The sequence below is a fragment of the Ailuropoda melanoleuca genome, chromosome 10 (genome assembly GCF_002007445.2).
Source record: "Ailuropoda melanoleuca isolate Jingjing chromosome 10, ASM200744v2, whole genome shotgun sequence".
Classification (NCBI taxonomy): Eukaryota; Metazoa; Chordata; class Mammalia; order Carnivora; family Ursidae; genus Ailuropoda; species Ailuropoda melanoleuca.
In genome coordinates this window covers 29097614-29124595 of record NC_048227.1, presented here as the reverse complement: position 1 = coordinate 29124595, position 26982 = coordinate 29097614, and the positions used below count along the sequence as shown (strand labels likewise).

General features: G+C 45.8%; 1 protein-coding gene across 7 annotated transcripts in view; it reads left to right on the top strand.

Annotated features, from left to right (window-relative positions):
* SNX29 (sorting nexin 29) overlaps positions 1–26982 on the top strand; it is a 546533-nt gene that overhangs the window by 33097 nt on the left and 486454 nt on the right. For all 7 annotated transcript variants that reach the window (XR_004628481.1, XM_034670353.1, XM_034670354.1 and 4 more), the window contains one exon: positions 8927–9051. Coding sequence is in view for 4 of the 7 variants with exons in the window: in XM_034670353.1 (XP_034526244.1) it covers positions 8927–9051 (125 nt within the window). In the remaining 3 variants the exon portion in view is untranslated. The remainder of the gene's footprint in view (positions 1–8926; positions 9052–26982) is intronic.

Sequence of the window (26982 nt, the reverse complement as noted above, 5' to 3'; positions counted from 1 at the left end):
ATACATTTGTAAGAAATAATATAGAAAAAGCCAGTTTCCCTTTTTCCCAGTTTCCCTTAGTAACAATATCTTGTAAAACCCTAGGACAGTATTTCAGATTTCCCTAGTTTTGCTTATATTTATTTGTGTGTGTGTGTGTTTAGTTTAGTTCTGTGCAGGATGATCACTGTGTAGGGACACCTGTCCATCACCACAGTCTGATAATAGAATAGTTTCATTGTCACAGGATCCTTCCTGCAGACCTTTTATACTACACCTACCTCCTTCCTGTTCCCTCCCTTTCCACCCTAACTCCTGGCAAACAACAATCTGTCCCTCAGTTCTATAATTTTGTCACTTCGAGAACATTACATTAGCAGAATCATACAGTGTGTTACCTTTTGGGATTGGGTTTTTTCCCCACTGAGTGTGATTCCCATGAGATCCACCCATGTTGTTGCATGTATCAGCAGCGTGTGTGCCTTTCTGTTGTGAGTAGTATTCTGTGGTGTGGAGGGACCAAACTCTGTCTCTTCATGAATTCACTGAAGGACGTCTGGCTTGTTTCAGTTTTTGGCTACTGCAAGTAGTGCTGCTGTAAACATGCATGTACAGGTTTTTTGTGGGAACATAATGTTTTCATTTTTCTGAGATAATCACTGGGAGTGCAATTGTTGGGTGGATGATATTTGCATATTTAGTTTTATAAGAAGCTGCTAAAGTGTTTTCCAGACTGGCTGTGCCATTTACATTCCTACCAGCAACGTGCGAGTGATCCGGTTCCTCTGCATTCTTGCCAGTGTTTGGTATTGTCATGATTGCCTATTTTAGCCATTCTTACAGGTGTGCAATCATATCTTATAGTGGTTTTAATTTGCATTTCCCTAATGACTTTGAACATATTTTCCCATGCTTGTATGCATATATCCCCTTTGGTGAAATGTCTGTTTATGCTTTTTGCTCATTTTTAAAATTAGTAGTGCTTTTATTTTTATAGGATACATTCCTAGAAGTAGGATTTCTGAGTCAAAGTATATGGGCATTTAAAAAAATTGTGCTGTCTAGGGCGCCTGGGTGGCTCAGTCAGTTAAAGCATCTGCCTTTGGCTCGGTCATGATCCCAGGGCCCTGGGATCGAGTTCTCTGTTGGGCTCTCTGCTCAGCGTGGAGTCTGCTTCTCCCTCTGCTCCTCTCCCCTCTCGTGCGTGCCCTCTTGCAAAAATAAGTAAACAAAAAAAATTTTTATTTGTTGCTGTTAATAAAAAAATTAAAAAAAAATTTTACTGTCTCATTTTGCAGAAAGATGTAGCAATTCACATTTATATTCCCAACAGTGCTGATTTACATATACTCGTGCTTGATCTGTGTGTGATTGGTTGTAAAATTGATAGTCCTGAATTGGTATCTTAGTTCTGTGACACTTTCCTGGCCACTGGTGAGACTGAATATCTTTTCGTCTGTTTATTGGCCCATATTTCCTCCTTTCATGATTTGTTTGTTGACTTGAAAAGTTTATTATTATTTGAGTTGCTTGTCTTTCTCTTATCCATTTGTAGAAGCTCTCCATGTATGATGGCTTTTAATCCTTTTTCAGTTATATGTGCTATAAGTATTTTCAGTATATTATTATTATTACTATTATTTTAAAGATTTTATTTATTTATTCGACAGAGAGAGAGACAGCCAGCGAGAGAGGGAACACAAGCAGGGGGAGTGGGAGAGGAAGAAGCAGGCTCATAGCGGAGGAGCCTGATGTGGGGCTCGATCCCATAACGCTGGGATCACGCCCTGAGCCGAAGGCAGAGGCTTAACCGCTGTGCCACCCAGGCGCCCCTTGACCTTTATACCTTTTAAGAAAATATTATGCTTTTCTTCTTATAGGACTTCTATCTTTCTTGTTTAAAAGTAGATTTATTCCTGCTTCTCCCTCTCACACCCCCCGTGCTTGTGTTCCCTCTCTCGCTGTCACTCTCTGTCAAATAAATAAATAAAAGTCTTAAAAAAAGGGAAGGGGGTGCTTGGGTGGCTCAGCCGTTAAGCGTCTACCTTCGGCTCCGGTCATGATCCCAGGGTGCTGGGATCGAGCCCTGAATCGGGCTCCCTGCTCAGCGGGAAGCCTGCTTCTCCCTCTCACACTCCCCTGGCTTGTGTTCGCTTTCTCGCTGTCTCTCTCTGTCAAATAAATAAATAAAAATCTTTAAAAAAATAAAAATTAAAGTAGATTTATTTTACTTCTGTTACTATTGTAAATGGAATTCCCTTGCCCTGTTTTGTTTATTTAAAAAAATAAAATTTTAATGTTATAGTTTCATTTATTACAATATTTTTTATCTGTGGGTTAGAAACACATTTTTGTAGATCTGCTTTTTTTGGCTTAACATTATAATCTAAGCTTTTTATTTATTTTTAAAAATTTGTTTATTTTTTAATCTAAGCTTTTAAAAATGCTATTTCAAGTTCACTATAAGCATTTAAAATAGTTGTATGCTTTTTCCTCACCCTAACTTTTATTTTTTATTTATTNTGGGTTAGAAACACATTTTTGTAGATCTGCTTTTTTTGGCTTAACATTATAATCTAAGCTTTTTATTTATTTTTAAAAATTTGTTTATTTTTTAATCTAAGCTTTTAAAAATGCTATTTCAAGTTCACTATAAGCATTTAAAATAGTTGTATGCTTTTTCCTCACCCTAACTTTTACTTTTTATTTATTTTTAAAATTAAAAACAAGATTCTATTTATTTATTTGTCAGAGGGAGAGAGAGAGAGAGAGAGAGAGAGAGAGAGAACGAGCACAGGCAGGGGGAGCAGGAGAGGGAGAAGCAGACTCCCTGCTGAGCAGGGAGCCGGATGTTGGACTTGATACCAGGACCCTGAGATCATGACCTGAGCCGAAGGCAGACACTTAACAGACGGAGCAACCCAGACATCCCTCAGCATAAGTCTTAAATTGTATTTCTCCATTTGTTGTAGCTTAAGGTGGCAGTATTTCTGGTTCTTGAGACATGAATACACTTTAATGCTTGTTGGAAAGAAGCTGAGTTCTGAAAAGCATAAAGCTAAGAAAGACATCACCAGCAATTCTTTTACCAAGTGGCTCTTAATGTTTTTACATAATTCCCTTTAGGATTTTTTTTTTAGCATAGTTGAGAGCATACTTAATATATAGTTTCATATCCTGCTTATTTTTCATTTTATGTTATAAACTTGTAGGTTTTCATTATAAGCTCTTGATGTGAGTTTTAAGGGCTAAATAGTATTCAGTTATAAGCTGTGCTATTGTTTGTTGAACCAGTTCCCCAAGTGTCAGATCTTTAGTGGTTTTTAACTTTCCCCAGGTGTAGATGATGTCATTTTCAGTATGTTCATTCCTAAATCTTTACCTGACTAGTAGATTCCTGTTGAGGATTGGTATCTGCCAGGAAAATTTACAGGTTGAAGGATGCGAACCTTTGGAAAACTTAGTTTATTGTACATAAATGTAGAGCATGGCCCATTGCAAAAGGGTGCCATGCTGTAGCACGGGTAGTGGTGACTGTATTGTCCTAAGTCTGAGATATGTCTGATGCTGTTAATTGGCTGATTTTTATGGGTACAGTTGACTCCATCCCGGGTTACATCGGCGCTTTCCACATGAGGATAACCTGGTCCATTTTCACGATGTACTTGGTTTTCCCCAAAAGGTTCCTATCATAGTGAAAGGAGCACTTTGAAATATGCCCTCTTTATAAGGTTAATTTGATGTCATTCGTACAAATGCAGCTTTTATTGCTGATCCTGTCAGTTGTTCTAACATTTGCCTTAAAAAGGTACAGGATTCTTAAGAATCTTATTATAGATTAATGTGGCAGGATAAGGAGTCTTGAAATATAGGTCAAAGCTCAGGAAAACCAATGCTTGCAGAATTTCAGCAGTAAACTAGTTAAGCTCATGTGGCGTCCAGCTGTGCTGGTGTTGGTAGATAGTTTTAAATTCAGCAGGAGCAAGGTATTTAATTTTGCATTCCTTCATTCCTTTATCAGGCTTTGCTGAGCACCTTGAGGGCAGTTTTTTTTTTTTTTAAAGACTTATTTATTTGAGAAAGAGAGAGGGAGAGAGCATGCTGCGATCAACTGCGGTGGGAGGGGCAGAGGGACAGGGAGAGAGAATCCCAAGCAGATTCCCCACTGAGTGCCAGCCCCAACGTGAGGCTTGATCTCAGACCTTGAGATCACCACCCAGTTGGAAACCAAGAGTTGGATGCTTAACTGACTCTGCCACTCAGGTGCCCTAGTTGTTTTTTTTTTTAATTTTTAATTTTAATTTTTAAAAAAGATTTTATTTATTTGAGAGACAGAGAGCACGAGCAGGGGGAGCAGCAGGCAAAGGGAGAGAGAGAAGCAGACTCCCAGCTGAGCAGGGAGCACCATGTGGAGCTTGATCCCAGGACCCTGGGATCATGACCTGAGCCTAAGGCAGATGCCTAACGAACCAAGCCACCCAGGCGCCCTAATTTTTTATTTTTAACAGCTTTATTGAAGTCTCATTTACATACCATAAAAATCTACCTCTTGTAAGTATACAGTGTGAGAGTGCACACGGGGTGGGGTGGGGGAGGAGTCTTAAGCAGACTCCACACTGAGTGCAGAGCCCAACGTGGGGCTTGATCTGACCTTGAGTGGAAACCAGGAGTCATTTGCTTAAGCAACTGTGCCACGCAGGCGCCCCCTGGAGTGATTTTTTTAAAGTAAATTTATAGAGTTGTGCAACCAATAACACACCGTTTTAGAACATTTTCATTATGCCTATTTTCTGTCGTGCCAGTTTACAATTAATCTCCAATTGCAGCCTTAGGCAACCACTAATTGACTTTTGGTTTCTAAATGTTTACCTTTTCTCAACATTTCATGGAATCCTACATGTGGCTTTTTGGGCCTGACTGCTTTCTGTTACCGTAATATTTTCAAGGCTCATCTTTGTCGAAGCGTGTGTCAGTACATAAGTCCTGGTATTGCTGAGTAGTATTCTATGGTCTCGAAATACCACATTTTATTTATCCATTCATCTGGTCAGCAGTTGTATGCATAAAAACTTGAAGTGATTTTCTTGACTAGGGATTTTATTTATTTATTAAAATAATTTTTTGGGAAACATTTTATTTATTTATTTATTTGCCAGAGAGAGAGAGAGTACAAGCAGGGGGAGCAGCAGGCAGAGGGAGAAGCAGGCTCCCCACTGAGCAGGGAGCCCGATGAGGGACTCAATCCCAGGACCCTGGGATCATGACCTGAGCCAAAGGCAGATCATGACCTTCACCGACCAAGCCACCAAGGCGTCCCTTGAGTGGTGCTTTTAAAACAAATGAAAACATTCGCTGTTTCGTCCCCCCACTTAATCACAAACATGCCACGTTCACTGACTCACAGTGGAAGTTAGCTGTGATGAAATGCCGTGGAGGCAGCTGACCCACCATAGCAGTGCCCGGAGGCATCTCACAGAGAGCATTCTGGGAAACAGGAGAGACCGAGCTGAGAAAAGAAAGAGTCCCACAGCGTAGCTGCCCCTTTCACTTTGCAGGAATGATCATATAACTGAGTAAAGATGAGAAGAAATGGAAACCTTGGGAGACAAGGTTATAAATTAGTGCCTATAGTGTGCCCATACGTGCTAAAGGGGTGTAAGAGCCTGTGGTTGCACAAGTGTGTTCTGCTGGATTCACTAGTCCTAACTGACCTGGGTTCAGATTACAGATTGTACAAGATCTCCGGAGATGCATCTGTCCCCTAAATATCCATCAAGTCTGTGTTCTGAATGCCCCCAGGGGAGGGACCATTTTGGTCACCATTACCATAACAGCCAGGCATTGTGCTAGGTGCTGGGACAATGAAGATGAGGGAGGTACGATCCCTGTTGTGTGGGAGCTCAGGTCAGCAAGAGGGGGCGTCTCTAAAGCAGATCATTAACAGCGAGGTTGGTCAAGGGCTGCATTAGAAAGAAGTTCAGAATGAGGAAGCACTCAGGAAGGCTTCCTGGTAGAGGGGACCCTTGAGCTAAGTCTTGAATGACCAGTAGGTTATAAGCTCAGGTCCAATGGGGAAGTGAAAGGGGACATGGGAACGGCGATAAATAGCACGGCCTTCGGCAAGGTAGTCATCATAATGAATTAATTATTGGATTCGTACTCCCCCTGTGTTTTCTGCTGTGTTAGGTTGGTTGTGACCTGTCTGCATCTAGAAGGTAATACTGATGATGTAATCCAAACCTTGGGGACTGGGTTTGTGCTGTTCACCTGCATTCCATTCCCTTTAGGGGCCACATATTATCTAGAGTTGGTAGGACAGCCCCTGACTTGTGCATTAGAGCCAAGTAAAGTAACGGGGATTGTTGATTCAATTATTATATTTGAAGATGATTTGTTTAAAGATACATGATGTTCTCTATTTTTTTAAAAGTATTTTTATTTTTATTATGTTTTTAAAAATGATTTTGTTTATTTGAAAGAGAGAGAGAGCATGAGCAGGGAGGAGGGGAAGAGGGAGAGGGAGAAGCAGACTCCACTGAGCAGGGAGCATGACGCATGGGGTTCAGTACTAGGACCCTGGGATCATGACCTGAGCCGAAGGCAGATGCTTAACTGACTGAGCCACCCAGGTGCCTCCAGGCTGTGGTTTATTGTGGAGAACTCTAAACACAGCCTGGGGTTTTTGGTTTTTCCCCTGAGATAGGACTTTGGTTGGGCTCCATTTTGCCATGCCTGTTTTGGTTACTGGAGTTGAGATGGTTTTGTTAGGTATCCCAGCTTTCAGGAAACCCTTAAATGTGTGCCTGTGTGAATGTGTAGCGAGACTAGCATATACACATCTCATATTTAAGAGTGACATATGCCTAGGAAAGAGGGTTGTTTCAATGTAGGGGAGTGTTCTGGGACTCACAGCTCAAGATTAATTAGTCACTTCCCTACCAATGAAAAAGCATTTATGGAGCGTGCATACCAGACATTGAGCTAGGTGCAGGGGAGCCAAGGTAGGAGCTAGAAACCAAATAGTGTTGTTGAGGACAGGTGTTAGATTTGGGATGCCAATTAGTCTTCCTTCCTGTGGGGGGCCAGCTTTGATCTTTGGCAGTGGTTTCCCAGAATGCTGGGATGGATTAGTGATGTCTGTCATGAGCACAGAAGGAGAGTAAATGTACGAGTGCAGTGTATTTGCTGACACTATGTTAGGGTTTTCTGATGTAGATGGACAATATGAGTAAAGGTGGGGTATGGGAAGGAGAGGACATTTGTCTCAGAATAAGCATGTTTGCCTTGGTATGGGGTGTAGCTGGAATCTACTTTGGATCAGTTTGGGGTTGGGTAGGGCTGGAGCACCTGTGTTGTTAATTATGTAGTCTTACAATGCTGCTTATTGTGTATTCATGTACTGTCTCTTAAATGTCTTTAGCCTGTTTCTTTAGGTGTAAAATGGAGATAATACCTGCCTCACCTGTATGAAATTATGTTGATGGGAGGAGCTAATGAAATAATGGGTATGAAAATATTTTACCGCCCACAGAGCAATAAGCCCTTGGAGTATTATTACTGCAGGTGTGGAGGTGAGTGGAACAGGAAATGCCTGAAGTTAGGCAAGGTTGAGCCGGATGGTGATGGCCTTGGGGCCTTTGTACTGGGTCCCTCTGCCTAGTCTGCTTTGTCTGTCACACCCAGGTCATAACTCCAAGGTTACCTCCATTCAGGCCCAAGAGTCTAAGCCTGTTCCGGCCGTGTCTTCACCTACCACCTCATCTGGTTTTATTTTCTTCAGAGTTCCCATCAACTGAAATGGTCCGGTTAGCATCTTTGTGTATCTCCCTCTGCTAGAACCGTGCAAATGTGGTGGGGCAGAGACCGTGCTGTGTCTTTGTATCCTCAGAGCCTAGAACAGTAGTGTCTGGTACCTAGGAGGAGTTCAGGATTTATTATTATTTTTTGTGGGGAGGGGGCACAGAAGAGTGCTAGCATAAGTGGGGTGGGAGGGCCCAAGGGAGAGGGGGAGAGAATCTTGAGCAGATTCCACACTCAGTGTAGAGCCTGATGTGGGCTTGATCTCACCACCCTGAGGTCATGACCGGAGCCGAAATCAAGAGTTGGACGCTTAACCGATTGAGCCACCCAGGTGCCCCAAGGATTTAATATAGGTTACGTGAGCGAATGGAAGGGCCTTGAAGTCCACAGATTCAATGGCCTAGGTGCCCAGGAGCCCTGGGAGGATTGTAAAGAATAGAAGGTAGTAGCTCTGACTTCATTTCTTTGCCAACATGTTCGTGAAGCTCCTATTTCTTTGGTTATTGAGAAATAAATGTAATTGAATCCACAGTAGTAACTTAATTGAAAATTCATTCCATTGAGTTTCTGGATCCGACTTCATAATATAATCCCTTACAACAAAATAAAGAACAAGAATCAGAATTCATATTTTTTTTAGTGTATGTAACAGGCCATGAAATTATATGTTTCCAGTTTGGCAGGCTGATGCATTCAATCTCTTGAAAGATAATCTAGTTCCTTAAACTACATATAATTTGAATTAGAGTTGGAATTTGTGAATTGAATACAGTTAGCAGCCCACCCCTCCCCACGCCAGACTGATTTGTTTTTAAATTGGCTTATATATTTTTTTCCTCTGTTGGCTGGCACCAATTCCATTTTCCCTCCTTTCTTGTGAATTGTTGCTATGCTTTCAAGAGTCTGATGAATATGGCCAGGATGTGTGGGGCTTCCTGGAGGTATGTGAAATGAACACAAATGGAGAGAGGTGTGCTGAGGTGCCCAAGTCAATTCCATGTCAATTAGCTGCCCATAAATCCAGGTCAAGTGTACCTTCCCTGAGGTTTGGAGCTAGTGACTCACCCCCTTCCTGGAGGTGCTGGAGCTGCTCTGCTTGTCTCTCTCCCTGCACAGGTGGACTGATGAATCACTGGTTCTCTCGCAGGGTAACCTGTCTGTGTGCCCAGTTTGAGGCGGTCCTGCAGCATGGCCTGAAGAGGAGCCGGGGATTAGCGCTAACGGCGGCGGCGATCAAACAGGCAGCAGGCTTCACCAGCAAAACTGAAACAGGTACTGATGCAGTGCAGAGGATGGAGTCTTTTCTTAAAAGTTTTTTATTTTTTAACAGTGGGCAATCAGGCATTGTGTGGGACTGGGATGGGGGCAGCCTGATGGTGTAGAAATCCACGTGTGAGGATATCTTACCTATAGTCAGTAGTGGTGTTGTCCTCTGCAGAATCCTCAGAGCCACGTGTTGCAGTCTCTGAGAGCTCAGGGTCCTGCAGCCAAGGGCCTTATGTCACCAGTGTGGTGTGGCAATTGCTGGGAAATCGATGATGTATTTTAATTTTGTGCATGGGGATAGCATGACATTTCGTAATTAAGTCTGCCTTCCACACCAGCAACAGAAACAAGAGAATCATTATGTGTCTGAGCTCACAGCCCTCCTAGCATCCATTTTAGTGTTGTCGAAGTAATGTGCCGTGCTCCTGTGTGTCTGGAAGACAGGGGCAATGCTGACAATCACTACTAACACGCGGGAGCGCTTTGCACAAGCCTGGAACTTCGTTCATCTTTTATGTGAATTAACTCATCAGTTTTCAAGACAGCCTTATGAGTAGTAGGGACCTTTATTTTCTCCACTGTACAGATGAGGAAGCTGTTTAAAGTGATTTGCTTTGGCAAATAAAACACATTCTATGTCCTTCTTCCCCAACATTTTTTTGGAGAGAGTATGTGAGCAGGTGGGGTGGGGTGGGGTTGGGGGGGAGGAGCTCAGAGGGAAAGGGAGATAGAGTCTCAAGCAGGCTCCACACCCAGCACAGAACCTGTTGCGGGGCTCAATCTCATGACTCTGAGAACACGACCTGAGCTGAAGGCAAGAGTTGGATGCTTAATTGACTGAGCCACCCAGGTGTCCCTCTTCCCCAGCAGTTTAAAGAGCAGGTTTATTCAGACCCTGCTTGTGGCTGCTGTCCTGAATCTTGTTACTGTGACGAAGTCCGTATCACTGCTGGTGCCCCTTGTTCCCAGCTGACCATCAGCCCTTGCCATGTCTGGTGGAGGTGACTGTTGGGAATTGTCTGCCAAACAAGCCCTTTGTCTTTCCCACTCCCACGTGTTGGTGCATCTCCCTTCCTTTTGCTCTCAGCCCTGCAACAAATCTCTAATTGCTGTCTTTCATCTCACCAGTTGCTCATTTTTAGAAGTGAATGGGGTTCCTATGGGGGTCAGGGGACAGCTGCAAGAAGGATTCTTGTCACTGTTGATTTTTCTTCTGTGCTCCTGGGTCCCTTCTTTAAAAGCCGGGGACATAGGGGGCTGGGGCAGAGAGGAGCTGCCTTCCAGGGCCTCAATCCCCATGGAAACCACTGCCTACAACCTTGGTCACCTTGGCTGTGCCTCTGTTGTCTCGGCGGTGTCTCCTGGCATCTTCATGGGGGTGGCTCAGTGCTGTGGGCTGGTTGATGAGCTGCTTGAGGACATAACTTTGCCCAGAGTTCTCCTCGACGTGATGGGCCCTTGTATTTCTTCCTGTTTCCATCTTCCCTGTTTGTGCAGTAGCTTCCTTAGAGAATGGGTGTGGAGTAGACCACTAGGCTCTGGGTCGGCTTCCATGTAATGAGGGCCGCTGCTGGCATAGCAGAGGCAACCTTGGCTTTGGAGTCAGACCGTGAGCGTCAGCTTGGAATGACCCTGGGGAAGCGCCCCTCTGAGCCTTAGTTTTCACCTGTGAGGGCGATCTTCTCGTCTACCCCGGGGGTGTCTGGAAGATTCAGTGAGAATTAGCTGCTTTGGTTCATAGAATATAATGAACATTTCACCAGTTACCCACCTCTACAGTTGCAGCCTTTACACTTGTAAACTCTTCCCCCCTCTCATCCTCACTCGGGCTCTGAGCTTTGGCCGTGCAGAAGGGCTCTTTCTGTTCCTACGCAGACTAGAATGCTTGTCTTTTTGTTACTTGGGCCTGGTAATCCCAGGAGCACCAGCCCGTTTGTGAGGCACCGCCAGGGTTCCCAGTCTTGCCCCTTCCTTGTATCTTAGCACAATTTCTGCACCTGCATCCTGAAGAGAGACTGACCAGTGAGCGGTGTCTGCTTTTTCTTTTTCTTTCTTTCTTTCTTTTTTTTTGCTGCAGAGGATGTTCCGGGCCGCCTCCTTGCCAGTTTGAAGCAGGGGAAAGGCTGGATTAGCTTAGGCCTCGAGGGGCTGCCGAGGGCTTCTGTCAGTCTTGCCTGCTGTGCAGTTCACCGTTCACTGGTGCCTGACACTCTGTGGCTAATTAAAATCTCTTTGCCGCTGTTGTGTGTTTGATTAAAAACCTCATGTGGGGAGGGGGCAAGGTGGGTTTTCAACTGCTAGGAGTCGGGAAAGATCAGATCAGCAGCTGCTTGGTTGCTCTTATAGAGATCGGAATGACCGTGGCCGGCAGAAGGGAGAAAATGAAATCTGAAGAGGAAGCTTGGATGGATATGAGCGTCCCTGTGCTCCCTCATCCCTGCTGGCTGCTGGCCTGGGCCCTTTCTGTAGCTTAGCAGTTAACACCGGGCTCTAGAGTTGGGCGACGGGGTTGAAATCCCGGCTCCATGACTCATCACACAGGAGCTGTCTGGGATATCCCCTCTCTGAGCTTCCGTGTCCTCATGTGTGAAATAAGGCCATGCACAGGACTGGCCTCACAGGGTTGTGCTGGGGGCTCTGTGAGAAAGCACCTGCGAAGCCCAGGCCTCGGTGCCCAGCTGCCGGAGCTGCTGCTTGATAACATGGCAGCAGCTGTCCAGGCTGGGTGACCATGTGCTTAATGTTTGGATGATGTCACTGAGGCTTAAGTAAGTTCATAAGTTGTTCAAGTTCGCATAGCTAGTAAGCGGCAGAGCTGAGCTTCTAGCCCAGGTCAGACTGATGGCAAATTCCTGGCTCTTGCCCGCTCCCCTGCCTCCGGCAGTGGCCCGATGCCCACTGCTGTTCCTCTATAGACCGCTCTCGCTCCATTAACTGAATTGGAAGTGACAGGAGACAGTAAGTAATGGAGAATTAATCCACCAGGCTGTTGCAGTAGCTCTGTGTACAGATGGGAAACATTACCTCTTGAAGAGAGAAGAGTTGAATTCCAAGTAATGACTGAGCAAAACAAGATTGCTGAAAATCACGCTATGGTAGATAATATGGAGAGTCCGCCAGGGCAGGGCTGACGTTGGTCGTCTGGGGTTAGGGTGCACACAGGCCTGAGTTTGGAGACCGGTGCTCTTGTCCCTCGTGCTTAAAAAAATGTTTCTCAAAGTTGTCCGCACTTAGAAATTATGATATTTCATGTTGAAATATGGATTTCTACCTTTCGTTTCACTTGAGGATCTGTGGCTCTGGGCCCACGTTCAGTGCTGTGGTTGGAGCCCCCCCACCCCCACCCCGCCGTCTGTAAAGGGGCCTCTGTGTTCTAGTTCCCCTCACTCTGCCTCTGTCCCTCTTGCCCCTGACAGTTGCAATGAGTGTAGTTGCAACGAGTGTTGTTGTCATGATATTGTCCTGCTGTCATTCCTGTTCGTATCTGAAATTTAGCAGTTTTCAAGCATAAACACCTCTCAGATGATAAGCCTTTGAAGTCAGTTTCCAGAGTGCGGAAATGGTTGTCATTTTTGTCCAGTTTTATAGTTGCTTTCTGGGGAGAGGATTTGTTAACTTCCTCCTTGGCTGTAGCCAGAAGTCCGTTGTTTTTGTTTTGCTTTTGTCTTGGTTTTGAATCCGTCCTTTGTCTTTGGCACGTGCCTGGCAGTTTCGACTGCGTGCTGTGCATGAAGGGTTGTGTGAAGCTTGTGATGATTTCTCTTTCTTCAGAGGGGAGTCACTTTTGCTGCCCAGGCAAATAGGTTAGAGGAAGATCAATTTACTCCCGTCAAGGACTGAGCATGTCACGCCTGGGCTTCAGCATTTGTGAGGGCTGTTGTATTTCTGCTTTTGCCTTATTGCTACGTTGTAGTTGTTTGGGGTTTCCAGCATGTATTCATTTTTTAGAGCTGCCATAACAAATTTGCACATCCTGGGTGGCTTATAACAGCAGGGAGAAATTTATTCTCTCACATTTCTAGAGGCTAGGAGTCCAAAATCTAGGTGTTGGCAGAGCTGATTCCTTCTGGATGCTCCAAGGGAGAATGCATTCCCAGCTTCCGGTGGGTGTCAGCCGTCCTTGGCACCAGCTGTCCTTGGAGCCCCTTGGTGTCCTTGGCTGCTCCTCTCCAGTCTGGGCCTCTGTCTTCCCACGGCCTTTTTCCTCTGGGCCTCCGTCTCTGTGTCCTCTCTTCAGAACAATAGCCCTACTGGATTTTGGCCCACCCTCCTCCAGTATTACCTCAACTAATTACATCTGCGAAGAGCCTTTTTCCAAATAAAGTCTCATTCTGTGGTTTCAGAGGGACATGAATTTTGGGGGAACACTGTTCAATCCAGTGTATCCTGGATCTCTGAGCTGTTGACCAGTTTCCTTCCTCCTCCACTGGTTCTGAGCTCGAATTTTTTCCCTTTCAGACTTCAAGGGAATTCTGAAAGCCCTGCTTAACTTCCCATCAGAGAAACTGTGTAGCTGGAAGAAGCCTCAAGGGCCAAGTAAGGCCCCGAATGCAGGACTCCTGTCTGTGGACTTGCCTTCTCTTGGGGACCTGGGTTCTTCGTTCCTTGCCTTTGTAGCACTCCCAGGTCCTCAGTTCTGTTTACTTACTGTTTAAATAACTGCCTAGCTTTTTCAGTTGTTTTTGTGGGAGAGGTGGTCTGACCTGGATTCATCTTCCAAAGCTGAACGTGGCCCCTTGAAGCCACACTGTGCGTGCCTTTTCATCTTGCTGCATTGCCACCTGCATGCGTGGCCATCTCAGTGTCTTGTCTATCATTCAGGTGCAGGTATCCCTCCTGTAATAAATGTAGCCTGGAAAGGGAGCTTACAGGCAGATTTCCTCCAGTTCTGGGAGGTTTTTAGCTGGTGCCTGTATCTGTCCCCCATTCCTGAGTTGGCTTGTTTGTCTGTTTGGTATTTTTTGTTTTGTTTGTCTTTGTTTTTGGCTTAGCATTCAGGTTTTATTTGTTTGTTGGCTTATGTGTTTTTTGACTTGGGGAGTTTTTACCCAAACATCCCTGAGTTATGAAATGTTGGTAGCATGGACATGATTAGAAACAATTATGCTGCCAACTCAGGTTGGTCTTGTCGAGCATTGTTGGCGGGCGTGGGAAGTGGTGTCCATCCCCGGCTGAGGTCCCCTCCAATTGATGGTGCTGACAGGTGGGTTATGCAGAACCCAGAGAGGCTTGGGATGAGGTTATCTAGCGTGTCTCCTTTGGGATTCAAGCCCCAGAAGTGGGAGTCTCCTGTGTCCAGGGGAGCTCTTTCCTCTTACTGGGACAAGTGGCTGGATTTATCTACACACGTGATTGATTTGGTGGTGGTGAGATGGGAGTGTGCATTTCCAGAGTCTGGTTCTGCAGTTTGTATAACTTTCTCTTCCACTTACGCAGGTTAGCATGAATAATTGCCGCAGGGGTTGGTTATTCCCCACCCAGCAGCTCTGTCGCTTCTTTCTTGCTAATAGGATTCTGATTTTGTTCAGATATTGGGTCGCGGAGAGCTTCAGGCCTGAAGCTAGCTCCAGGGGGAGTGGGTCTAGATCAGATCAGGCCAGCCAGAATAATTACAGCCAGCCAGTAGTTGCTTTCGGAATAAACACGAGATGAAATTCTGACCAAAAGGAAGGGAGAAGTCTGCTGAGGGCCTTCTGAGAAAATTTCTTCCTATTTGAATGGAGACATAAAGGAAGACTTACTTTATGGTGTTGGGTTGTTGCGTGAGACTGTGACGTTTGGACCTGTGGCAATGATCCTGTGACTATGAAGGGGGAGAAGTCTGAGGACAGAAGCCAGTACACCAAGGATGGCAGCTCAGAAAGATGGAAAGTATGTTGGTAGTGTCACTGAGCTACTGAATCAACCACCTCTAGGCGTGCCCTACCTCTGGACTGAATGTTGTGTGGGACAGTAAATTTCCTAATGTTGGAAGCCATCTTGAGTTGGATCTCTGTTTACAGGCCTCCAAAAACAACCGAACTTAATAGAGAAAAGCAAGACAACTTTAATAGTCAAAGGCCTGTGCTCCAGAAATGAGAGGAGAGTTGTGATTCGCATGTTAATCTTGGAAAGGACACCTGGATGTTTTCTGCTCCTTTTTGATAATTTGGCTGACCACGGGCCTGGCTTCCTTGTTCGCTGATGACTCATACGGAGCAGCTCCCACGAGCCAGGGGATTTGTTAGACCCTCTGTTCATTGTTCCATTTTATTTCTGAAATGACTGTGCTTAGAGAATGAGAGTGCCCCCGTTTTACAGAGGAAGAAAATAAGGCTCAAAGAAATGAAATAATTTTCTTAATGCTCCAGAACTAATAATTGTGGCAGAGCTGGGGTTTTGGCTTCAGTCTATGTGATTGCGACTTGGAAGCTCCTGCTTTTTTATTCATGATGGCATGTTGTTGCCAGAAAGAGAGCTCTCTGAAAACCATGGTCTCCCCCATTCCCAGTTTGAATTCATGAGTAAATGAAGCAGCAAGTATTTTAAGTTATGATCATTTAGGGCAGAGGTCAGCAAACCATGTCCTGCCACCTATTTTTATAAATAAAGTTTTATTGGAACACAGCCATACACGTTCATCTACTTAACTAGGCATGGCGTCTTTTAGGCAGTTGTGGCTGAGACCATCTGTCTCGTAAAGTCTTAAGTATCTAATATTTGGCCCTTTAGAGAAGAAGTTTGCCACTCCCTGTCTTTAAGAACAAAGCACAGGGGATTCCACTTTACCGTATTACACCACAGTCACTTGTCTGTTGTCTGCATACCTCACTCGATAATAAGCTTTGGGACTGCAGGGCACCATGTCTGTTTTACTTCCTCTTGACTTTCCAGCTCCTAGCATAGGGTCTGTAAATATATCTTCAATAAAAATATATTCATATGTCATGATTTCAATTGGCACAGTATGGTATTTCATGATTCCTGAGGTGCCTTATACCAGAATCACTGCAGAGTGCTACAAAGGAAGTGATTAAGTTTGGAGGAAAAGAGCGAAGATTGATTTTTAAATTTACTGAAAATGAATTAAAAGTGTCTGAGAGCTGCATAGGCTTGGCTTGGAATTGGAGAATTCTGCAGATGTTGGATGCCCGAAGCAGTCAATACAGAATGCAGTGTGGAAAAACGAATTATTTTTCGTTTTGCTGGAGAAAGGAGAAAGAGCCCCTGCAGCTAGCCCCCGTGTTTGTCTGTGTGGGCAGCCATCACAAAGTGCCACGGACTTAGGAGCTGTTCATAGCAGCAGTTTAATCACATTTGCGGAGGCTGGCAAGTCCAAGATCAAGGTGCCTGTGGGCTTGAGTGAGGACCCTTTCCCTGGTCCATAGCCAGTGCCTTCTCACTGTGTCCTCACACAGTAGAAGGAGCAAGGGATCCCTCTGGGGCCTCTTTCATAAGGACACTGATCCAATTCCAAGGGTCCTCCGAAAGGCCCCACCTCCTAATACCATCATCTTTAGGGATTAAGATCTTAACATCGGAATTTTGGAGGGACACGTTCAGACCGTAGCCGTGCCATTTCATGACGAAACCTTGTAATTTGATGTTCTTGTTAATGACTAATGGATCATCATGAGGTGATGTCTTGGCAGTCCATTACAAGGTCATAGGCTTGGTTCAGAACACACCAGATACACACCTGCTGTTACTGAACTGTCTGTCCTATAAAATTTAAGTCTATCTTCCTTGTCTGTTCAGCAGCCCTTGGCACCAAGGACCCTCTGATGTTGAAACCCTGTTTCCCCCTCTCTTCTGCGGGGCCACAACCTCCTGGCATACTTCGTTCATCCTTCTTATGTATCATTTCTACACCCTCAAATATTACCTGTCATTCACCCTCAGATTCTTTTGTTGCCTCTCTCTTGCCTCTCGCTTCTATACATACACTTGCTGTCTGAATTCCTTGGTGAGAATTGCTGTCCATGCGTTGATTACTCGAAGTTCTGCCTGCAGCCCACATCACTCCCTGAGGCCCTTTCTCTTACGTGTCTCTTATTTGGATGTACTGTAGGCTAGTCACAGGTTCCAAGACCGAGTCCTCCTCTCCAGCCCTGTTTGTTCCTGTGTTCCTTGCTTAGTGAATGGCTCTGCCCTTCACCCGGCTTTCCTGGACAGGGCTTCCGCACAGCCTCCGTGTCCTTCCCCTCTGCCCTGTTTTGTCCCTCTGCCTTCCATCTCTGTCCTCCCTAATCCACTCTGCACATTATGCCAGTCTGGGGGCGGGAAGTTCTTCAATGACCAGCCTGTTCCCTGCCCCCTACTTAAAGCTCTGTCATGGTTCTCTTTAGGGTTGTGACAGGGGACACACTCCTTGCCGTGGCTTCCACGGTCTGTCCCCACCAGCTTTGTCTGTCTCTGCTTTTCCTGTAAACCTGACCCTAAACCCAGGGCTAACAGGAAGCTGGCAGGTAGAACATTGCAACGCTTTTGTCCAGTTGATAAATAAATCAGGACTTGAGTCTTCTGAGTTCCCCTCCTGCCACAGCCCATGTCTGGAGAACCCCTGGGACCTCTTCATAAGTCAGCAACTAAAGCATTAATGCTAGACATTCTGGGGGAGAAGGTCTGCAGTATCCCTGTCTTTTCATTGCTCAGAGACTGATTTAGGTGGTTAAATCCTGAATGTTGAACAGCGTGCCTGGTTTCTACAATCCTGAAGCTGTCAAGTCTGGAAGCGTTCTTTGTTCTTACCCTTCTGCTGCCCTCCTTCCTCCCCAACCCTCGCTCAGACACTACTCAAACGTCTGTTCTCTCTCTTTATAATTGTGGCAAAGTATACATAACATTAAAATGACCATTTTAACCATTGTAAGTGTACACATTGGATGACCATCCCCACCATCCATCTCTAGAACCTTCTCATCTCCCCATGTTGAAAGTTCATCTGCATTAAATGCTGACTCCCCATTCTCGCTCCCCCCAGCCCCTGGCACCTGCCATTCTACTTTCGGTCTCTCCGGTTTGTCTTGTTTAAGTACTTCAAATAAGTCAGGCTGACTTCTACTCCACATACCTAAGGCTTATTTCATTTAGTGAAATGTCTTCAAGGTTCGCGCATTTGTAGCAAGTCAGAATTTCCTTCCTTTTTAAGGCTGAATAATATTCTGTTGTGTGTATGCACACCCACACACCACTTTGATTATTTCCTCATCTGTGGATGGACACCTGGTTGTGTCCATTTATTGCCTGGTTTAATAATGCTGCCATGAACACGGGCGTACAAATAACTGTTTGCATCCCTGCTTTCAGTTCTTTTGGATAAGTACCCAGAAGTGGAATTGCTGGATCAGACGGTAATTCTGTGTTTCACTTTGCAAAGACCCGCCAGACTGTTTCCTGTAGTGGCTGCGCCATTGTACGTCCCCACCAGCAGCGCACGGGCGTTCTGAGTTCTCCACATCCTCGCCAACACTTGTTGTTTTCATGTGTTTATTTTTTGATACTAGCCATTCAGATGGGTTGGAAGCGGTATCTCGTTGTGGTTTTGATCTCTTCTCTTGAAATCAGATTTATCCCCCTAAAAGTCACTGATGAGCTCCTCGCCCAGTTCAGCTGGCGTGTCCTCCTCCTCTAGGTGTCTCCTTTCTGCTCCTCCCCGCTCACTAGTCCTGAGTCCTTCTCTTTTCAAACCGATTTATGGCACTGCCTGCTTTCTTGACTGTCTCTTGATGGTCGAGGACTGGGTCTATTCTCGCTCTTCCTTGTAGCTCCCGTGTATTGCAAGGTGCCTGGCCACCAAAAAGGACATTCAAAATAATGACTCCAGGACCCAGACTTGAGGACATGCTGCTCTTTGTCCTGGGAAGCCAGACTCCACCCTGTGCTGTCTGTTCGTCTTCTTTACAGTCAGCTGAAAGCGGGTGGTATTAATATACACCCAACTGTAAAATTAGAGAAACTGACTTCCTTGATCCTCAGTGGGGATTTTTGAAAACGGTTGATTGCATTTAACTCAAAGCAGAATTTGTATTTTGCTTCATTGGGTCACTTTGGGTAACCATTTCTGTAGAAAAGTATTTTTGGAGGAAGCTTCATGTGCCAGGAGAAGCCTGGGCCCATCCTTTTGCTTGTGAGGGGAAGTCCACTCCCCTCCCCTCCCCTCCCTGTATGGCTTTCAGTTCCCTCTTTATGTTTCTCTGTTGTATTCATGAACTTGCAAATCAGCTAGTTCTGGTAGGAGAGATCTTGGAAGGATGTCGTGGAAGATGTATAGAAAAGACCGAATTCTGTCCAGGACTGGTGATAAGAATGTTTAACAGCTGGTTGGGAACTGCTGGCCTTAGGGAGGGAGCCAGAGCCAGAGTGCTATCCCCCTCCGGCTAGGTGTTAATCTGTGAGTTTCTAGGTTATGGGAATGTCCGCAAGGTCCTGGGGAAGGTTGTTGACAGCTGGGGTGGCCGAGGGCTTGGTCCAGTGGCTACTTGCTAAAGTGGAAGAAACTGTCCCAGCATTTTAGGATCTCATATAGCCAGACTGTTGCCTCTTGGTCAAGGGTGACCTCTGGCTGTTTTAAAGGTGTTTGATCCTAAGGTCTAGTAAATTAAAACTAGTAAATTTGGCTTCAGAGTTGTCAGTGTTTAGTCCATAATTATCTGGCCTGTTGGATTCATAGGTCCTTTGCTTTGTTCATGTCAGCGTGAAAATGACACTTCAGTAGAGGATGGGGTACATTCCTAAAAGGAAATAAGGCACAAGCTTCTGAAGTCTTTTGGCACTAGAGAGGGTTCCCGCTTTGTAATAAAGGAGGTGCTATAGACTCTTGAAGACCACGGGTGAATGCCACATGTGCTATGCTGAGTGGTTAGAGCCCAGGACTCCAGGTGCTCACAGGGGCCAGGCAGATGACAGAAATGAGCGAGGCAGGCCCGTGAAAGGCACTGGGTTGGTGGAGACTGTGCGTCACCTGGCTGCTGTAGGCAGGCTGGGAAGCGTCTGGGGTTCAGGAAGAAGAGATTTCGATGAGCAACTGGTAGCCTGCAGTGGGGTGGGGGTTCACTCTTCCCTATAGAATGGTCAGAGACTGGCTTTATGGGACTTTTGAATAGAGACTTCAGGGAAGGAGGGAAGTAGCCATACTGTTCCCTGGAGAAGTAATCTAGTGCTGTTCAACAAGTGGAAAAGCTTAGAGTCACTTGTCCCTGGTCTCAGATTTATTCTGTGCCCTTCCCTGCAGACTGTTTCCCAGGCTCCCTTGCCCACTGTCTTCCCGCTTGGCCAGAAGGAGATGGTGATGAGTTGTGAAAGTGGGAGGAGGAGGGAGGCTGGAGCATTTCCTCCCAGCTCCAGGTGGCATGTCTAGCAGTGCTGTGCTTCCTCTGTGGTCTGTGGACGTCACATGTGGCCCACAGGCCAGGCTGGGGTCTTCTTGTTTCACTTTCCTCCCTGGTGCCTCTGCCACAGGCCTGAGGTTGCCTGGCGGGTCTGTGTTTAGGAGTGGAATTGCTGGATCATACACTAATTCTGTGCTTACCTTTTTGAGGAACCACTGAACTGTTGTCAACAGTGACCGCACCATTTTACATTGATACATTTTTTTTTTTCTTTTTTGAGTAGAGATGGAATTGCCTTTACTTTTCTGCAACTGAAATGAACTCTGCTATTAAATCCCCTTTCAGTTAGTCCTTTCGCTCTTAACATTACCTCTTCCTTCTGTGCCTCTGGCTTCGGGGACAGGTTGGCTTCCTGACATTGGTGATCTCTGGGTGGCCTCATTATCTCCCATTTGGCTTTGTAGCTCTGCCAGAGTCTTTGTAACAGATGGCCTGTGTTCAGTTCCTTCAGTGGACTGCCTGGTGTGGTTTCCGTTCATGGCTGGGCAGGTGCTCAGGTGGAGCACGCTTGGCGTGTTGGAGGAGCGTCAAGGAGCTCAGCGAGGCTGGAGCAGGGGGAGGGAGGCGGAGAGCGGGACGGGGTGCAAGGCCAGAGGCGGCCGAGGAGCCAGCCCCCAGATGGGCAGTGAGTGGCAGTTCATCTTCCAGGTCGGGCTTTGTTTTCCTGATCTCCACCCACCTCCACCAAGTAATTGGCCCTTGTTCTGTGGAGTCAGCAGGGATGCTTTGCTGTTAGATTTAAACAGACTGGAGTCCTCAGAACTCATCCAGCATCTCAGAGTATCGTGCATTTATTCCTTCTGTAAAAATGTGCCAAGTTCTGAAATACAAACTTTAAAATAGTGGATTTTATGTTAAGTGAAGTTTACCACAATTAAAAAATAAGCCTGGAAGTGGCTAAGTTCCCTTTAATTGGCAAGTTTAAGTTTTTTTCTAACTGAAAGGGAATTTAATAACAGAGTTAATTTTAGTTGCAGAGAAATAAAGGCAATCACACCTCAAAAAAAGTGTATTGATGTAAAATGGCGTAACCACCATTGACGAGTTTGGTGGTTCCTCAAAACCCAGAATTACTGTATGATCCAGCAATTCCCTTCCTAAATATGGACCTAAAAGAACTGAAAGCAGGGACTCAAACACACATGTACATGAATGTTCCTAGAAGCATTATTGATAAAGAGCCAAAAGATGAAAAGACCCAAATATCTGTTGATGGATGAATGGATGCACAAAATGTGGTAGAGACACATAGTAGGATATTATTCAGCCGTAGAAAGAAATGAAGTACTGATAAATACTAGGACACGGACGACCCTTGAAAACATTCTGCTAAGTGGCCAGACGCAGAAGGTCCCATATTGTACGATTCGACTTACATCAAGTATCTAGAATAGTCAAATTCACAGAGACAGAAAGTGGAATAGAGGCCCCTGGGGGCTGGTGGAGGGGAGGATGGGGAGTTATCATTTCCAGGGTATGGAGTTTCTGTTTGGAAGAGTTCTGGAAATGGGTGTTGGTGATGGTCGTGCAACATTGTGAATGTACTTAATGTTACTGAATCATACACTGAAAAATGGTTAGAGTGGTAAATTTTAGTATGTATATTTTACCACAATTTTTATAAAAAAAAAAAAAAAAAAAAAAAAAAAAAAAGAAGTGCCAAGTTTACAGACTTTTTACAAGTCTTTATTATGTGATGTTTAAACCACACTTCCTGTCTCCTGGTTTCGGGAGGCAGTCCTGTGGCCGGTTGGGAGATGGCCGGGTGACAAAGCTATAGCCCCTTCTTGGGAACTCTGCTTTGCTGATCCATTTGTGTCTTGTAGTCAGGCTCATCCGGATTTGGATGTGACTGGGATTTGGGGGGCACTTGTGTTCACCTAAGTCGGGGGCTGGGATAAAGGAGCACTTGGTGGCCTTTTGTAGATGGAATCGTTGATAGCACGTATGGGTGATTCCATTAGCTTTTTACTTAAAATCCATTGCCCATTTCTTCTTTGGCTTAACAGAACCTTGATTTTGCTCAGGGCCACGGGATGTCCTCTAGGTAATGGGTCATGAGTGATTAAGCCAGTCTTGACATTCTGTATCTCTGTTCCTCTTGGTTTTCTGGGATTACTTACCCTTGCCTGAAAAAAGGGGTGATAGAGCTGGTTTTACCTTGTCCTCTCTCTTCTCTGATTGTGGCTGTGATACCCAGGGTGGTGGCAGTCCTCTGGGGCAGGGGGGTGAACGTTAGGAGGTTGGAGATTCTGCCCGTGACAAGTGCCTTTGAACCAGCTATCTGCTTCCAGACTAAGTCTGTGAGAAAAAGAAGCCTTTCTTTGTTTACAGGGAGCCTAGCTCCTTGTAGGTGGGTTTTCTATTTCTCATTGAGCAATGCTGTTTTGTTTTTCTTTCTTTCTGAAGGATGCATTTGCTACTTGTATGCACGTAGGCACTGCTCAGTGCCTGGAGTGCTGCCCCTCCTCTATACACGATTGTCTTGTCGGGTGACTGAAGAATGTGCCCTATCTCACTGCATCAGGCTTCTGGTCGCAGGTGGCAGCAAGTCACTTAGACAGACTTCCCCAAACACAGGGCACTTACTGACTCAAGTAACAAAGAGAACTGGAGGGTGAACTGGATTTAAGGGCTCAGCATCCCCCACATCGGCCTCTGTCTCTCAGCCCTGCTTCTGTCTGGGTGGGTGTCTTTCCCAGGTGGACGTACTGTACAGGACAGGGAGGAAGAGGGCCGCGGTGGCTGCAGGTTTCCAAGATTATCAGAGCTCCTACTTCTAGAAGAGTAGACGGCAAACTTACTGCTTAAGGGATCAGGCAGTAAGTGTTTTGGGCTCTATGGTCTATAGATATCTGTAGCAGCTTCCCAGTGATGACTGTAGCAGCAAAGCCACCACAGACAGTATGTCTACAAGTGGGCATGACTCTTCCACTGAAACTTCACTTACAAAGACAAGTTGTGGGCCAAGTTTGGCCCTTAGACCATTGTTTGCTGACTTCAGTTCTCGAAGGAGCCAAGGTCTTTCCTCTAGTGGTTCAGGTAGAAGTTGTGGACAGAGTCCTGTGGTCTAGGGCTGGGACTAGGGTGAGACCAGTGAGGCCCTCACTGCAACCACAAAATTTACGGGAGCACCAAAAAGCTCTGCAATCAAGAGACCTAACATTTTCATGCAAAATTTTTAAAAAGTCAAAATTAATACAGAAAAAAAAATCATTTGCTCAAAATAACAAACAGGGTCAGGAGGAGGGTGGGGTGAGTGAGGTCATTTGTGGTACCCACCCTGCTCAGATAGGTGATTGCCCAGTCTGGCTTACCTGTCCAGCCCTGTGGGAGGAGAGGTTAGTGGTGCTAAACGCAGCTTCAAAAGGAACCAGATGGAATGCGGTTCTCCTAGGAAAGGGGGACACAGCTACCAGGAGAAAGGGGAAGGGGTGCTGTTTGCCCAATGTGCTGCCTTGGCACGAAGCACTTAACACATATGCTTTATTTTCTCATTCCCTGCCCCCCCTCCCCCGCACCGTCATAAACCTTAAAGGCAGGTACTGAGATCCCCATTTTACAGATGAGGAAAATGAAGGACAAAATAAGTTGCCCAAGGGCACACAGTGCCTGAACTAGCATTCCCACCAGGGTCTTTGTCCCCCTGAGTATCCTGGCATCTCTTATAGCCGAGGCCCATTAGAAACTTTGCCAAAGGGCCTGTGATGTTCGTCCCCCTCTGTTAACAAGTGCCGCTGGAAGTGGCTTGCCTCAACGGCCCCTTCATGGCTCTTGTTCGTGTGGGCAAATGGCGTTCAGGTGTTTGGAGAGCCAGAAGCCCTCACCCACTTCTGGAATTAGCCCCTGGTTTCATAGCAGTAAGAGATCAGTATATTGCCCCAAATTAAATTACAGACACTGCAAGCGTTAAGTGGCAGGTGAGCTGCACTTGAAATAGACCACATTAATGCTGGCAGTGGAAGCGGAGCCCTGCTGGGATAATTCTTATCATCGCTGGCATCGCCTTGGCAGGCTGTAGAAGGATTCTGTAGCACTAAGCAATTTGCGAAATTGAAAGGTGAAAACACACGTTAAGTGTTCGTGTGCCTTCAAGGTCAGAGTGAGGTCACAGCAGTTCTCCAGAAAGACCAGATGCAGGGGAGAGTCACCTGACTTGAGTCATGATGGAGATAGAGATGGTTGTTTGGCATGTTTTGAAAAAAGTTATTGGACTTCCGGCCCCGGATATTGCTCTTGACCTGGTTTCTGAGAGAAGCTTTGCGTGGAAAAGGGCCATTGATGCCTTTGTCTGGTCTGGGCAGATCTCCTGGGTTTGGGAAGGGGATTCGTGTGGCACTTAGGGATTGGGACAGAAGGGAGTCCCGAGTGAGCTGCCGAGGTGGATTTTCCAGTCGTTCCTGACCTGTTCATTCAAACTAGTCCCAGAGGTTGGCTTGATCCACAGATACGCGTACATATGCATGTAGTTGCTTTTAACAGGACAAGGAAAAGAGGAAACAACGCAGTTGCTCTCCTTTGCAAAGGCAGTCCTTGAGCAGATGGCGGCTGGTCATCGTGGCCTGGCCGTCGTGCTCAGGCTCTGCTTCCCTTTCCTCCGGTCACCGTAGTATCTCTGGGCGGTTCTGTACTTCAGGGCTTATTGGAAGGGAGAGGAATCTGAAGCCTAGCATGGCTGAGTGAGCTGCCAGGGCCATTCTCTCGACTGATCTCTGCACCGTCATCCAGCCTGCTCGACTGGAAGCTTCCTCAGGGATGAAGCCATTGTCTCCCTCGTAGCCCACAGCCTTGCCCAGTCCATGACTCCCATTTGGAATGCAGTCCATGCTGACTGAGCTGAACTGAATTATTCGAGTGAACTTACTAACCCGGTGTCCAGTTTATGGAGATGTGTGTGTTTACGTTCTTTTAGAGGGAAGTTTGAAAGATCCTGTCTCATCTCAGAGGTGTCTATGAGTCTGTTGAGCTCCTGGATTAGAGTTCCCATCTGGCAGCAAAGACTCTGCAGCGCGTCCCCTGGGATATTAAGCAGTTGTGAACATGAGCATCTTGAAGAGGGTAGAGCCCTCCGTCACTGCACAAGGCTGGCTGAGTTAGTGCTCTGCAGTCAGGCAGCCCCGAGGTCCCATTCTGCCCTACGGCTTACTAACTGCGTATCACTGGGCGAAGTTGCCGCCTTGGCCGGGCCTCAGCCCTTGTACTTGTTATGGACGTGGCCTTGGTGCTTGTGAGGACTGAGGTCAGGTGTCCAGTCTTCAGCGCAGTGGCGGGTTCTTTGCTAGTGCTCCGCACACGGTAGCAGCTCTTGCTGGTGTTGCTGGTTATTACTGGCAGCGTGGAAAAGGTTTAATGAGCATATGTGAAGAAAATGGATCACAAAATGAGGTATATACTAGAATGAAAATTATGAAAAAAATCTGTGTGTGGATGAAAAAGGTGGGATGTGAGGAGATCCAGTAACTATTTTGTGGATAAAAACAAAGGTTTTTAGGGGTGCCTGGGTGGCTCAGTCGTTAAGCGTCTGCCTTCGGCTCAGGGTGTGATCCCGGAGTTCTGGGATCGAGCCCCACATCAGGGCTCCTCTGTTGGAAGCCTGCTTCTTCCTCTCCCACTCCCCCTGCTTGTGTTCCCTCTCACACTGGCTGTCTCTATCTCTGTCAAATAAATAAATAAAATCTTAAAAAAACAAAACAAAACAAAACAAACAGGTTTTTAGCTTTCCCTTAAAGCCTTAAATCTGTTCCTATTCTCAGACATATGGAAATCTTTTCTAAAGAACTAGAATGAGGACAGTTATGGACAAGGAGGTTCAAAGCAGTATGTAGGGAAGATTGGCAATGTATCATGTTCCCAGAGGTAGAGAAATGGTTAAAATATGTTTCACTGGGAAGCCATCAAAAATCATGTTTTCAAAGATCTTTATTATTTTTTTACATTTTTATTTTTTTATTTTATTTTTTAAAATAGATTAAAAATTTTTTTTTAAAGATTTTATTTTTATTTATTCGACAGAGATAGAGACAGCCAGCGAGAGAGGGAGCACAAGCAGGGGGAGTGGGAGAGGAAGAAGCAGGCTCCTAGCGGAGGAGCCTGATGGGACTTGATCCCATAACACCGGGATCACGCCCTGAGCTGAAGGCAGATGCTTAACCGCTGTGCCACCCAGGCGCCCCTATTTTTTTACATTTTAAAAAAGATTTTATTTATTTGAGATCGAGAGAGAGAGAGCAAGTGAGCATGAGTGGGGGGAGGGCAGATGGAGAGGGAGAAGCAGGCTCCCCGCTGAGCAGGGAGCCCAATTCGGGGCTGCATCCCAGGATCCTGGGATCGTGACCTGAGCCGAAGGCGGATGCTGAAATGACTGAGCCACCCAAGTGCCCCCATGTTTTCAAAGATATTTAAATGTTACAGGAAAACATTCATGATCTAGACAAGTAAAGAAATAAACCTGGATGCAAAATTACCCTTCTGTATCTTCCTTTTCTGTGGTGAGGAAGTAACCTTTTTACGATCCTGAAAAATGCCTAGGGACTGTCACTCTACAACAATGTGCGTCCCAGGCCGAGCG